The sequence below is a fragment of the Gadus morhua genome, chromosome 3 (genome assembly GCF_902167405.1).
Source record: "Gadus morhua chromosome 3, gadMor3.0, whole genome shotgun sequence".
Taxonomy (NCBI): Eukaryota; Metazoa; Chordata; class Actinopteri; order Gadiformes; family Gadidae; genus Gadus; species Gadus morhua.
The window spans coordinates 20,502,607-20,517,606 of NC_044050.1; the positions used below are offsets into that span (position 1 = coordinate 20,502,607).

Here is a 15,000-nt window from a genome sequence, read left to right on the forward strand (position 1 = left end):
CCCTCGATCGGTCCGCTGATGGTCCGGCGCCGGCTGATGAGGTCGTCCTCCTCGGACCCCAGGCCGCCGGCGTTGGTTTGGCGGCGGAGTACGGGGGGGCTCGCCTGGGGAACGCAGGTAAACAACCGTCAGGTAAACAACAGACAGGTAAACAACAGACAGGTAAACCACCGACAGGTAAACCACCGACAGGTAAACAACAGACAGGTAAACCACCGACAGGTAAACCACCGACAGGTAAACAACCGACAGGGAAACAACCGACAGGTAAACAACAGAAAAACCCTAATTCTGAAATACTGTCCCTTTGGGGCAAGACATGAGTACATGAGAAGAACTTCATTTATCCCAGTCTGAGGATATTCAGTTAAGGCAGCCCAAGAGTCGAAAGTAGAGGAAAAGAGTGAATAAGGGATAAATAATTACCCCAAATTGTTTTCTCATAAAGAATGCAATGAAGGTAAAGCTATAGAAGCTAAAGGAGTGAGCTGGTTTTTACGTTACATAAACAAATAGCAGCACCTGTAGGTAGCTGCTACTGCCTCCCATGGTCCTGGGCAGGGTTTTGGCCCCGCCCCCGATGGACGACTCCAACATGGCGGCCAGGCTGCGCACACTGCCGGAGGGGCCCTCGGACCTCTCCAGGCCCCCGGACCCCTGGGCCCTCAGGGCGGACCCCAGGCTCCCACAGTCGCTGGCCCGTCTCTCCCGGTAGCTGGGGGGTCCCAGGAGCCCGTCCCCGTGGTGGCCCCGGCCGTCCCCCTCCCCGTCGCCCCCGGTGATGGAGGAGCAGGACCTCTTGGGCGGGGTCGGGGGCCGGCCCTTCCGCCGCGGCCGCAGGGTGACGGAGGACTGGCTGCGGTTGACGCTGACGTCGTTGGCGGCGGGCTCGCTGAGGTCCGAGCTGCTGCGGCACACCGTGGCGTACCTGGGGGCGGAGTCGGAGTCCGCTGAGGAGGAGGAGCCTCCGCCGCCGCCAATCAGGCTGTTGGTTCTCCGTCGCTCCTCCTCCGCGCTGGGCAGGCGCAGCATCGGGACCCCCGCGCCGTCCAGGCCCGCGCCGGCGGCAGCGGCGGCGTGGGGGGCCGGGCGGGGCCGGGCGCGGGGCGAGGCGTGCTGGCCGCGCACATGGGTGGGGGTCTGGGGCGGCGTGGGGGTGGGCGTGCGGGGGGGCGTGTGTGCGTGGGGGACGGCGTGGCCGGGCCGGGTCTTGGCCAGGGGGTTGGGGTCGGCGTCCCGGGGCTCCCGGGCGCCGACGCCGTTGCCCCCCCCCGGGCTGGAGGGAGGGGTCAGGGCGGGGTCGGACCCCCGCTCCCCTCTCTGCAGCTCCTTCAGCCTCCGGACCCCCAGCATCAGCTTCTTCTGGTGCCCTGGGGGGCGGGGAGCAGATCAGGGGAACCAGCACTTAGACGCTGTTTGTATTGTTGTTGTTCTGTCTTTAAGACTGATATTCTTTTTATAGCGGTTTGGCAAAAACATGAAACATCCCCGGAGGGAAGCACTCGAACGTGGGCGGGAATAACAACACTTACTTACAAAAGATTGAAATAAGCACATTACAATTCATCATCAAATCACACATTGCACTTCAGAGAAGGAGCTCCCATTTATTGTGGGATATGCAATTTGGCTTTGTCATCATCATACACTTTCAATCTCCTCTCTACATCTCTCTTTTCTTCTGTGTCTGGTGCAGGAGAAATGTCTGGAGGTGGCTGTGTCTCACCCAGCTTGCTGATGCCGATCTCTTGCAGGTCTTCAAGGCTGATGTCAGAGACAAAATCGATGTTCTCATATCCGTTCTGCACCAGCACCTGGTAGTACTGACTGAGGCCCAGATGAGACAGCCACTCTGCCAGATTCGCCTACACACACACACACACGCGCACACACACACGCACACATCCATAGGTGAATCGGTCAGCAAGTTAATAGATAAATGGTAAATAAAAGATTCTACATCAATACTTCAGTAGACCAACGCACGCATGCACGCACACACACGCACATACACAGACACACACACACACATATACACACACAAACAAAGCTGCACATGAACAAACGTACACATTAACACACATGCACGCACAGACACATATACCAACACACACCCACACCCACAAACACAAATACAAAAACACACATGTAGTTGAAAAGGTCAGCCCGTTAATAGTAGCCAAATGTTACTGAAATAAATAGGTGAATATGCTAATATGCAATTATAGCAGGGTTAGGTGTCTTGCTCAGGGACGACTGACGCTCGGAATAACTAGCTCGAGCCGGGAATAACTAGCTCTAACTCCTGAGCCTTAAAGTGAACATGAATATGTGATTACACTAATGGTAAACAAAGAGGTCGATAAATAAAGTGAACAAGTGAATGTGTGAATAGCCAGGAGACTTACAGGCTTGTGGTCTGGTAGCCACCCTGTAGAGGGAAGCTTGCTGATCTCTGAGCCCAGCTTCTTACGATGTCCAGGTTTCATCACCCCGATGGCTGTCAAGTCCTTCAACGCAACACACACTCCTTGACGTTAAATCACCTCACCACACCCGAGTAGGTTTCCTTCAGCAGAATACTGACTCTGTAATGCACAGTCCATGGGATCTGTTCATGTTTGAGTAAAGTTTAAGTTATGTGTGTGCCCCCCAGCACAAAGGAAGTTTACACAGACGCACAAAGGAATTATGCACCGACACAGACACAAAAACACACACACACACACACACACACACACACACACACACATGCAGTGCACATGCACATGCACAGATATGCAAAATACACTGACACACACACACTGACACACACATCAAAACAAGACCAACAAGGAGACGCATTCATATTTTCAACATGGTGGAAGACAAACGGCCATGTTTGGGCGTAGCGATGTGTATGAAGATAGGACAGGAGGGGACACATGGCTGCTTGAGGCACAGGACTCACACCGGGGTTCATGGGACAAGAGACAGGAGGGTCATGATGACATCATCCAGGTCAGGGGGGCGAAGCTGATTGGACAGCTGGGCTTGCTGGGCGGAGCCTTGACAGACAAGGGACAGGGGGCGGGGCAGGAGGTATCAGTGGGCGTGACCTTACCTCAGGGGTCATGCGGCTAACGGTGTCTAGATCGTATCCGGCGGTGAGGAAGTGGGTCGTGTAGAACTGCAGCTGAAACTCACCCAGCCATGCCACTACCGCCTCCTTCTACAACACAGAACACAGAACACTACTATCTGGTTCAAGAGCACAGGACGTAGAACATTACTACCTGGTTCTAACGTACAACGGAAGTAGAACATTACTACCTGGTTCTACAGCACAGGAAGCACAACAGAACCGTCTGGTTCTAGAGCACAGGACGTAGAACGTTACTACCTGGTTCTAACGCACAGAAAATACAACAGAACCGTCTGGTTCTAGAGCACAGGACGTAGAACGTTACTACCTGGTTCGAACGCACAGGAAATACAACACTACCACCTTGTTCTACAGGACGTAAAACGTTACTACCTGGTTCTTCAGCACAGGAAATAAACCGCTACTACCTGGTTCTAGAGTGCAGTACGTAAAACGTTACTACCTGGTTCTTCAGGACAGGAAATAGAACACTACTACCTGGTTCTAGAGTGCAGTACGTAGACCATTACTACCTGGTTCTACACCACAGGGAATAGAACAAAACTTCATGCTACTAAAACATAGATCTCAGGTAGATAACAGATAAATGGTTCTACAGCACAGAACATAGAACACTACTACCTGGTTCGACAGCAGACAAAATAGAACACTAGTACCTGGTTCTACGAGCACAGAACATAGAACACTAGTACCTGGTTCTACGAGCACAGAACATAGAACACTACCTGGTTCTACTGCAGACAACAGAGTTCGACATCGGTGAACATTAAGCACCCCCTGATTGTACCAGACATGGAACGATATATCCTGGTTCTACCACAGAAAGGATGGAACACTAGTTCCTGTTTCAACCACACAAAACAGAACAAACAACAACTGGTTCCTTCTAGAAGACAGCTGTTGAAACAGTAGAGCCCTGTTTTGCCATCATACACGATGTCTCCGAACAATGGGAGCATAGCTCACAGTGAACAGCAACTTCCTTTCGACAGAAATTCTTGCAGAAGCCCGTAACAGTTTTTATTTCCAGAGATAGGCCAAAGGGCTAAACAAACACCGGCCATGCATTTGAATAACTCCAAGGGACCTTTAGGATGACGGTTCAAAATACAGTCCTGAGATCACCTAGATAGCAACGACAACAAACGTCATCAGAACAGCCCAGCACTTCTGTTTTGCAGTGCTATAGCCCAGGGAGGGTGCTCTTACAACGCAGTGAGTAGCCTCACACGGGGAATGACCACTCATGACCATACACATGGTGCTCAGAAGGCACATGTAAGCACCGTGGTCCAGGGACACACACAGAGAGGTGCGGTCTCGCTGGTGCCTCTGGGGCAGGGGTCACCAACAGAGTGCCCGCGGGCACCAGGGCGCCCGCAAGGACCACATGAGGCGCCCGCAGGCCTGGTCTAAAGATAGCACTACTCATTCTTGAACTCTTTCCCACCATTTTTAAGTCATTGTTGATAATTATTGTGAGAAATCATTAACATGACTTAATTAACATGTCTTCACATAGAGGAGTATCATTAATCATTAATAGTAATATATAACTAAAGGCAAACTGAGCAAATGTGTTATTTCGGGGGACTGTATAGAACTGGGTGCCCTTCGTATGACTCAGTGCCCATGAAGTAGCTCTCAGGTTCGAAAAGGTTGGTGACCCCTGAGTCTGGGGTATGCTACGGCCAGGGCCAGGGGCGGGCGGGGGGGGCTCTGTGGAGGGAGCTAGGTAGACAGCGACCGATACCTCCACCTGTCTGTGGCTCTGCTCTGTGGCCTCTATGGTAACACACACACACACACACACAGCCTGCGATGACATGCCAGTCCTCTGAGGAGAGTGAGAGGATGTCATGGACACACCGACGGACCCCCCCCCCCTCCCCCCTCAAACATAAAGACCCCCAGAATGCTTGTGTAACGGGAACGGAAACAGGGGAGCCATGGAGGGGCTTGGAGGGGAATCCCAAACTCACTTTCCCATCCTCCTCCTCCGCTTTCCGCTCAAACGATCGCTGTTCATGCACTTGGCAGCTGGCTGTGGACCCTGAGGGGGGAGAGAGAAGAGTGTGTGTGTGTGTGTGTGTGTGTGTGTGTGTGCGTGCGTGCGTGCGTGTGTGTGTGTGTGTGTGTGTGTGTGTGTGAGCAAGATAGAAAGAGGGCAACAGTTAGAGCAGACGTTCAATAATGCGTGTTCAGTTTTTTAAAGGACAATATAAAATATTCCCTTTTATAGTAAAATAAAAGTACAGTGGAGGGGTTGCACATTTGTTGCAATCTGTACCTGACCTTGTCTACCACCATAAAAGATCGACCATAAGGTCTTTTTATTGCTCAATAAATGTTTTGATTGCAGCAAAAGATTACTAAAATTGATAGTGTAGATTATACTACTAACATTTAACGAGTGTGAGTGTGTATTGCTTAACGTCTATTATGAACAGAAACCATTCCCATAATTAGCATTCAAATAACATTCGATCAGTTTAATTGATCCTCAACCAGGGGAGGTTGAATGAGCATGGATGCACTTCACCAGCAGCGCTGTGATAAATACTGTTGCTAATGATAAGTGCCTATTGAGCAGCTTCACAGGGAGAATAGTGTTCCAAGTCAGATTTAAGATTCAAAATGGGGGGGAGCGGGGAGTTTTGCTTTCTTTCGCTCCGTGTTAGTTTTGACCAATCACGTGGTTGGACACAGGGATCTGTGTGCCCGTAGGCTAACACTATTAATAGTCAACTGTAGCAAGAAAAAAAGTGTATGTTAAAGTTTCAATTGAACACCGTATACACTGACACTGTAGAAATACACTTATCAATCACAAATGAGGCGCTACTGCATTTATGCTTGTACCTGCTGACTGCTCCACAGATTGGGATTGCTCCATGAGATGTTCTTTAGCCTTCACTGACTGAGCCAACACAGTAGCCAGGAGCTAAACACAGACGCACCCAGACGCACACAGACGCACACACACACACACACACACGCACGCACGCACGCACGCACGCACACACACACACACACACACACACACACACACACACACACACACACACACACACACACACACACACACACACACACACACACACACACACACACACACACACACACACACAATACGTACAACACATACACTTTTATTACACACATATTCCTGCAAACGAAACCCTTGAGAGTTTGATGAAGATTCTTCTTTGTGTGTTCATGTCGTTTGGTCTCCTCAGTCTCAATGTTATGTGACCCTGTCGTTTCACATAAACTGCTAGGTTGTACTGTAGGCTGGAAGTGAAGGGTAATGAAAACAGACAAACCCAACAAGCTATCATGTGAACGCTCCTCGTTTTTACATCGCAGGAGAGCGGCTACTATATTCCAGTCGGCCGCATAAACACCCTAGTATTAACCACAATGTTGTCAGTGCTGCTCTCAGCGATGGATTGCTGTTGCTTCCAGAAAAGGATAGAATTCCTTATTATTACTATCATTATTATCCTGCACTGATCGCAACGGGATAGCACGCATTGTTAGCAGCCCTATATGAACATATGGCTCCTAGACTTACTTATTATCACCTATTACCGTAGCTTCAGGCGAAGAGTTTTTAATGCATTTTTCTATTCATGTGTTGTTTTTCGGCATTCAAACAGCATTTTATTGACTAGCTTTGAGACATCTTCCTCCACGGTCCCTCAAGGCGAAGTAAAGGTTAAAGAAGAAGATGGAGATGGAGACCCCCCCCCCCCCCTCCCTCACCTTGACGCCTTCCGACTGGGCGTGCAGGCCGGGGACGTTGAGGCCGTGGGGGTTGACCCCCGGCGGGGGCGTGGCGGTCTGCGGACTGGGCGCGGGCGTGTTCAGGACGTGGGTGTTCCCGCTGCCCTGCAGGCTGCCGGTGGACCGCACGCTGCCCACGCTGCCCAGGCTGCCCACGCTGCCGCTCCGGTCCCCGCCTACCGAAACACACACACACACACACACACACACACACACACACACACACACACACACACACACACACACACCACCGCCATCAGGGGGCGCCTCACTCTATAATAAAGCATAAAATGGCAAAGATAAATCTTAAAATGAAAAAAACAAACAACGCCATCAGATCCCCAGGGCCCTGAATTGTATGCGAGGCATCTAAGTCTTTTGTCGCCCTGGTATTTAGATTAGGTCTGCTGCTGCAGCTCCTCTCCGGGGACATCATTGTGAAGCAGGCGTTTGTATTGTTCGTTGTAATGAAAGCCAGCTCAGTGGTTATGATTGGAGACCCAGATAATGTGACGCATTGAGCTGGCTTTTCCTCTGTTCGGCTCATGGTATACGGCGAGACAGTTGTATAGATTGTGTAATACAATGGAGGAGTGGGCAAGATATCGTTATGGAAAAAGCTTCTGTTTCTTGGACAGGGATGAAAAGACACACCGCCAGGTCGCAAGCTGTGTCGACGACTTAGCCGAACGTGTGTGGACCTGCCCAAATGGATGTGTTCCAACGACAATGCGCTGGTGTGAAGGGAAGTCAATCTTGTGTTGACCCCTCCCCCAAAGCCCAGAATCCGACCATTGCAGCCATTGCAGGCAATGGCTCTAACATCCATTCTCTTGACTGTGGATCAGTTCAAACACTGAAAAAGAAAAACAAATGGGACTCTGTGCTTGCAGGATCGCCTTCAATGCTATTTGCTGTTGCTCGTTTTCTGTTCACGTTCCGCATTTCCGGTTTTATCAGTTCATTTCTTAAATTAGTACAATTATACCCTAAACCCCCCTGACGGGACCTGTAATGTGAGAAGGACCCCGAAAATCATTAACGTCTGCACTTCACGAGTTCTACAATGCGGCAAATTACACTCCGAATCAATTGACCTCCCTCCGTAAGGACTTTAGGAACAAGGCAATCGATAACAGAGTCATTCCCGTACGTGGATGTGACCGCGGGCGTCCACCGGAGAGGTTACCTGCGAGAGGCTTACGCAGCACCCAGATGTCCTCGCTGGTGCTGCCCTGCTGGCAGAGGGTGGGGGAGCCCTGGGGACTGGGCTCTGCAGTCCTCGAACCTAACAAACACACACACATGCACAAACACACACACACACACACACACACACGGCACGCACAGACACACACACACACACACACACATACAGACACACACCCACAGCACACACATAAATGGAAGCACACATATTCAACCGCAGGCACGCACAAACACACAAACGCACACACATGTACGCACATGCACGCACACACACACATAATCACATGGACAAATTGTCAATGAACTTTCGAGATTGTTACCAAATGTGAAACAGCTATGAAATGGTACATCAAATATGCATGAAAAAAATTCACCAGATTTAACTTGCTTGCATGCTATTTTGATTAAAAGCAGTTTCCACTGATGTGTTCATGCAAGTGCACGGGCAGTATACTGCAAAACTCAAATTCCTCACACCCATCCACACACCTCCAAGTGCACGGGTTCACAAACCTTAACACACAACCTACTGTCTTGCCCACCTTGTCTACCTCCCAAAGTCTGTCGCTATCAAATCTGGCGTTATCAAAGACGACGATTAAAAAAAGAAACTTACAAAGTTGAGGCTAAGAGTGACCACTACTAGTTATGTACCTGTCTGACTCTGCTGCTCCTGAGAGGTGTACAGAGGAGGAGTGGAGAGAGGAGGAGGAGGAGGAGGAGGAGGTGGAGGAGGAGGAGGAGGTGGAGGAGGAGGAGGAGGAGGAGGTGGTGGAGAGGTGGAGAGAGAAGGAGGCGAGAGCGGAAGCGGAACATACCCAAAGGAGGAGAAGAGGGGCAGGGACTGAGCGCCGGGGCGGGGGGGAGGGGGGAGGGGGAGGTGCAGGGGGAGGAGCTGGGAGGGGGGGTGTGACTGTCCGTTGACGGAGGCGAGGGGAAAGGGGTTGGGCCTGCGGAGCAGGAGGGTGTGGCAGTGCTGGGAGGGGGCGTGGCCTGGCCGGGATGCCAGGGGGAGGGAGGTGCAAAACACAACACAGTAACTCATCAGCAGTCAACTCAAAACAACACAAATAGTACATCAACAAAGGTGGAAAAGAGAATGAGTCGAGAAATCTGAACCTAAATGATGAGAGTGATCGCGTCCATATATCCACGGGGAATATATAATACTATATATAAAGATATCAACATCTATACAACTCTTACTGTATCCGTAAAGCAAGGGAGAAAATGAGCACAAGCGGTACAGTGTGGAACATGCAGATGAGGTGATTGAGGACAGCGTGCATCAGCGTTGTTGGGGGCCGCTGGGGGAGGGCGTACGAGGCCAGAACGAGTGGGCAAGAGAGAGAATGGGAGACAGTATTGACAGTCCCTCAGGGAAGCTGTGTTTGAAGATGGGGGCTTGGGGGGGAAGACAAATGGGCTTCCTAGAGAGACTGATGACGCCAGCCATCCCATCTAATGACTGGCTGAAGCTACAGAAAAACACTGCTGACCACGCGCACACACAAACACACGCATTTACGCAGGCAACGCACACACACACACACGCGCAAACACACACATACTAGCACACACACACACACACACACACACACACACCCTAACACACACACACACACACACACACACCCACAAACACAATCACAAACACACAAACATACATACACACACAACACTCACACTCTCTCATAGACAAATACGGATATACACACAGACACACTCTCAGACACACACACACACACACCACACAGACACAGACAGCTGCAGACACACGATGTGGGCAGTCACCTGCCCGCTTGATGATCTCCACCATGTTGGAGGGGAAGTAACCCACTCTGTCATTTCCTGTCCGGTTGTCATGGATACAGCCCTTCCATCGGCCATCAGAGTGCTGTTCCAAGACCTGCACAAACGCGACAGAAGGCTAAATCAACCCTTACATGGAATATTTTTCGGGGGATAGATTCTCTTCAACGTAGAATACATCTCTTTAATGATAAGCACTAGGCCAGGGACAGGGTGTTAATGTCAGCATACTATGATATCATTATGTTTATTCACCGTGATGATGTCCCCAGCTTTGACGTTGAGGCTGGTGAGGTCATAGTTGTTGCAGTAATCCTTTAGCGCCCGCACCTGCATGGCTGCGGAAGCATCTGCCGGAACCGCAGGTAAACAAAAACAACACACACACACACACACACACACACACACACACACACACACACACACACACACACACACACACACACACACACACACACACACACACACACACACACACACACAGCAAGCCGGGGATAAATAACTATAGCAACATACACATAGCGAGGGAATCGGATGAGCTTGAACTTATAAACCGATCCCCTTGAGAGACCTTTAGAGGGGCACGTGTCTCAGCCCTGTGTGTGTGTGTATGTGTGTGTATGTGTGTGTGTGTGTGTGTGTGTGTGTGTGTGTGTGTGTGTGTGTGTGTGTGTGTGTGTGTGTGTGTGTGTGTCTTCGGGGCTCACCCCTCAGCAGTTGCTTGATCTCGCGGCTGGCCTGTGTGGTGGTAAACTGGTTGACGATGTCCAGGGCCGTCTGACACAGTGTGTTCCTCACACCCGCACTGATGCCACTCTGCAAGGCAGGACACACACACCTCAATACAGAGCACACACACACACACACGCACACGCACACACGCACACACACACACACACACACACACACACACACACACACACACACACACACACACACACACACACACACACACACACACACACACACCTGCCCAGAGTTCACATACACCTCAACAGATAGTACACACCCACTTCAACACACAACACACTTATGGATGCTTTTAGTAGAACACATACAGACAGGCAGACATGTGGGTGGATGCACAGACAGGCAGACAGAGTAATAAATAGATTGATGGATAGATAGGTAGATGTAGGACAGATGTTGACCATATATAGGATAGATTGGTCGACACTTACGTCCAGCAGCAGGCGTACTACCTCTGTCTTCCCACAGAGGGCAGCCTGGTGCAGTGCTGTGCCAGACTCTGATTGCCTGTTGATATCTATACCAGCTTGGATCAGCAGCCTGCACACACACACACACCCACACCCACACCCACACCCACACCCACACACACACACACACACACACACACACACATGCATGCATGCATGCATGCTCACACACATGCAGGCAGGCACGCACACGCACACACACAAGCACACACACACACACACACACACACACACACACACACACACACACACACACACACACACACACACACACACACACACACACACACACACGCACTCACGCAAGCAGGCACATGTGCAAGCACACACACACACACACACACACAAATGTAAATGGGATTGATGCCACTAGGGGAGTTTAAATCTATTTAAGATTAAAACACATGCTAAGATTACAATATCTGACCTAGAGTGAAGGCTAAAGTATATATATATCGGACCCTAAGCCACCATGGGTGTCTATATCGTATTAAACACACTGAGTCAAAGAGTCGGCCAAAGTAGCAGCAAGAGTCAGACAGATGGGCAGGCTGGTTAGAACACAGTCACACACCTTTAACCACTCGTTGGGCAGAGACAGACAGATACTTAGAGAGAGTAATTGTAAGGCAGACAGACTGGGGGTAAGACAGAGCGACAGTTAGATAAAAGGGAGTCACACAGTCTGACGGGTATCATGGGTAGTAAAACGTAAGATCAACTGACAGCGAGTAAGACAGGCAGACAGGAAGACAGGTAGTGAGACAGGTAGTAGGGCGGACAAACAGGTAGTAAGATGGACAAACAGACAGACAGACAGTTAGTAAGACAGGTAGTCAGACAGACACGTAATAAGAGAGACAGGTCCACAGACAGAGAGAAAGACAGGTAGTCAGACAAGACAGACAGTTAGTCAGGCAGGTAGTCAGACAGACATGTAGTAAAAGAGTCAGTTCCTCAAACAGACAGAAAGACAGGTAGTAAGACCCACAGACAGTTAGTCAGACAGGGAGTCAGACAGACAGGTGGTAAGACAGACAGACAGACATTTAGTCAGCCAGGTAGTAAGACACACAGACAGTTAGTCAGACAGGGAGTCAGACAGACAGGTGGTAAGACAGACAGACAGACATTTAGTCAGACAGGTAGCAAGACAGAGACAGTTAGTCAGACAGGGAGTCAGACAGACAGGCTGTCTGACCGTATGACGTCGATGTGTCCGTTCTTGGCGGCCAGGTGGAGTGGTGACACTCCGTTGGGGTCGGATGGTTTTGGCTCCAGCATGGCAGCACACATGTTACTGCTGAGCAGGAGCTGCACGACCTGGACACACACACACACACACACACACACACACACACACACACACACACACACACACACACACACACACACACACACACACACACGCAAACACATCATGGTAAGTTGTGTGTGTGCGTGTGTGTTTGTGTGTGTATGTATGTGTCGGTGGGCACACACACGGGTGTTTTTTTCACAGTTTGTGTTGTGTGTGAGTATGTGTGTGTGTGTGTATTCACACATGTGTCCGTGTTGTTTGTGTGTTTGTGTGTGTGTGTGTGTGTGTGGCCACACATGTATTGCTTGGTGTGAACTCACCCCAACTCGTCCAAATTCACAGGCGAGATCTAGTGGTGTTTTTCCAGCTGAATCTGAGATACACGGATTTGACTGGTGTTGAAGCAACATCTCTGACTGCACGCACACACACACACACACACACACACACACACACACACACACACACACACACACACACACACACACACACACACACACACACACACACACACACGCACACGCACACAGATACAATAGTTGTATTACTACATTGTCATTCGGAATAAACATAATAATCACTTGAGATCAAATACATGACATTACCCCATCATAGTGCCCGTGCTGAGCTGATAGGTGCAGAGGAATCTGCCCTTCGTCTGATTGGCCGTTGACAGATGAACCTGCCTTCAGTAGCATTTTCATTGGTTCAGTCTTTCCCTGCCAGGCAGCATAATGTAGAGGACGCATCCCTGAACACACACAAACACACAAACACGCATCAGTTATCGCACAATGTACTATCCTTTAAGGGCAAAGTGGGAATGCGACTTAAACTTTGAATGCTCACATTGAAATTCTTTAATACTCATTCATAAAATGAGTATATGAGTAAAACCTCCTCAATGCACCCATTCTTCTACAATATCGCTAATGACTTCATCGGTTAGATATAGCATGCTGCGATATGCATAAGTTATTCATTAAAAGGAGTTATTCATTATTAATGCAGCAATGTGTACGCTTACAGTTGCTTCCATTGTTTAAATTACACATCCATTTCCATTCCGCAAAAGTACAGCAGGCAAACACCTCAGCTGTTTGCTGAGATTAATGGAACCGTTTAAACTGTTCAACTTGGAATTACAGTTTGGGTAAACACCTTACGAAATGAGACGGGGAAAGATGCTACTAATCTTCCCAGATGGGAAAGTCGTGAAAAAAACCCGGTCAACAGGCTTTGTGAAGCGAAGATGAGGATGACATATTTATAGCAAAAGCATTTTAATAATATTTACTCCCTGTTTATATTTTGGGCGGGAAGTGGCCCATAATGATGATGACGGGAGTATAGGAAATGTGGGTTATACCACTGTGACAGAAGATTGTGCTGATAGAACTTCAGCTCTGTGGTGACATTTGGCGTGCTTTCTTGTGTACCTTTGTTATCCTTCATATCCACTGCTGCCTGAGCCTCCACCAGCAGGGAGATCAGCTCCTTGTTTCCACTGAGAGCAGCATGGTGTAGAGGAGACAGCCTTCACACACACACACACGCACGCGCACACACACGCACACACACATGCAAACGCACGCCCGCACACGCATACACACACACGCATACACATACACACAGACACGTGCATGCAAACATGCACGCGACACGCACACACACACACACACACACACACACACACACACACACACACATGCATGCACACATGCATGCAGACACACACGCACACACACACACACACACACACACACACACACACACACACACACACACACACACACACACACACACATACACACGCACACACATGCATTCACAAATGCACCAGACACGCAGACACGCACGCACACACACACACACACACACACACACACACACACACACACACACACACACACACACACACACACACACACACACACACACACACACGCAGACACACAGTTTATAAATACATAAATATATCAGTGTATAATCTTTGTTTGTAGAGCAGCTCCGCCCCATAGTACTCTGAAGGGAGGGAGGGAGAGAAAGAGAGAAAGAGGAGCACATGACCTACTTCCATTAATAAGCAATCTCTCTCTACCCCGGAGCGTTGCGCACACTCCTCACATCTTGGTGTGTGTGCTTAATAGCTCCCTTAGGAATATCAGGGCTGCCCCCTTGAGTGAAATCAGCCAATCATCAGTTATTAGACAAGAACTTCCATCCAATTATCAGATTCCCCATCAACATAACACACGACTAAATCGTCCAATGGATGCCAGTGAATTGGAAAGGAAAATCGAGCGTGTGCACAGTGAAAATCCTCCACAGCCATTTGGCTTGAACAGTCTGCTCAGGCTAGCATAGATAGCTGTGGGCTTACACTCGGGGCCTGGGCGAGTGTGGAGAAAAAAGCGGGGACTCAATGTTCTACTAATGAACACAGTGTGATTGTGCTACGCACGGCCGTTGTAGCAGGGCATCTGGACAGAGGCATCACTCGGAGAGAATGTTAATCGATGGAT

The 15,000-nt window shown here is 49.6% G+C and overlaps 1 protein-coding gene across 1 annotated transcript in view; it reads right to left on the reverse strand.

Annotated features, from left to right (window-relative positions):
- LOC115540877 (caskin-1) overlaps positions 1-15,000 on the reverse strand; it is a 27,067-nt gene that overhangs the window by 4,478 nt on the left and 7,589 nt on the right. Inside the window, exons 3-20 of the mRNA XM_030352488.1 lie at positions 13,915-14,012; positions 13,081-13,226; positions 12,796-12,891; positions 12,377-12,498; positions 11,137-11,245; positions 10,663-10,771; positions 10,211-10,305; positions 9,938-10,052; positions 8,798-9,136; positions 8,124-8,222; positions 6,914-7,110; positions 6,008-6,089; positions 5,128-5,198; positions 3,104-3,211; positions 2,409-2,510; positions 1,727-1,865; positions 523-1,370; positions 1-104 (exon numbers count right to left, since the gene is read on the reverse strand). The exon at positions 1-104 is cut by the window's left edge and continues 548 nt beyond it. Of these exons, the coding sequence (XP_030208348.1) occupies positions 1-104; positions 523-1,370; positions 1,727-1,865; positions 2,409-2,510; positions 3,104-3,211; positions 5,128-5,198; positions 6,008-6,089; positions 6,914-7,110; positions 8,124-8,222; positions 8,798-9,136; positions 9,938-10,052; positions 10,211-10,305; positions 10,663-10,771; positions 11,137-11,245; positions 12,377-12,498; positions 12,796-12,891; positions 13,081-13,226; positions 13,915-14,012 (2,979 nt within the window). The remainder of the gene's footprint in view (positions 105-522; positions 1,371-1,726; positions 1,866-2,408; positions 2,511-3,103; positions 3,212-5,127; positions 5,199-6,007; positions 6,090-6,913; positions 7,111-8,123; positions 8,223-8,797; positions 9,137-9,937; positions 10,053-10,210; positions 10,306-10,662; positions 10,772-11,136; positions 11,246-12,376; positions 12,499-12,795; positions 12,892-13,080; positions 13,227-13,914; positions 14,013-15,000) is intronic.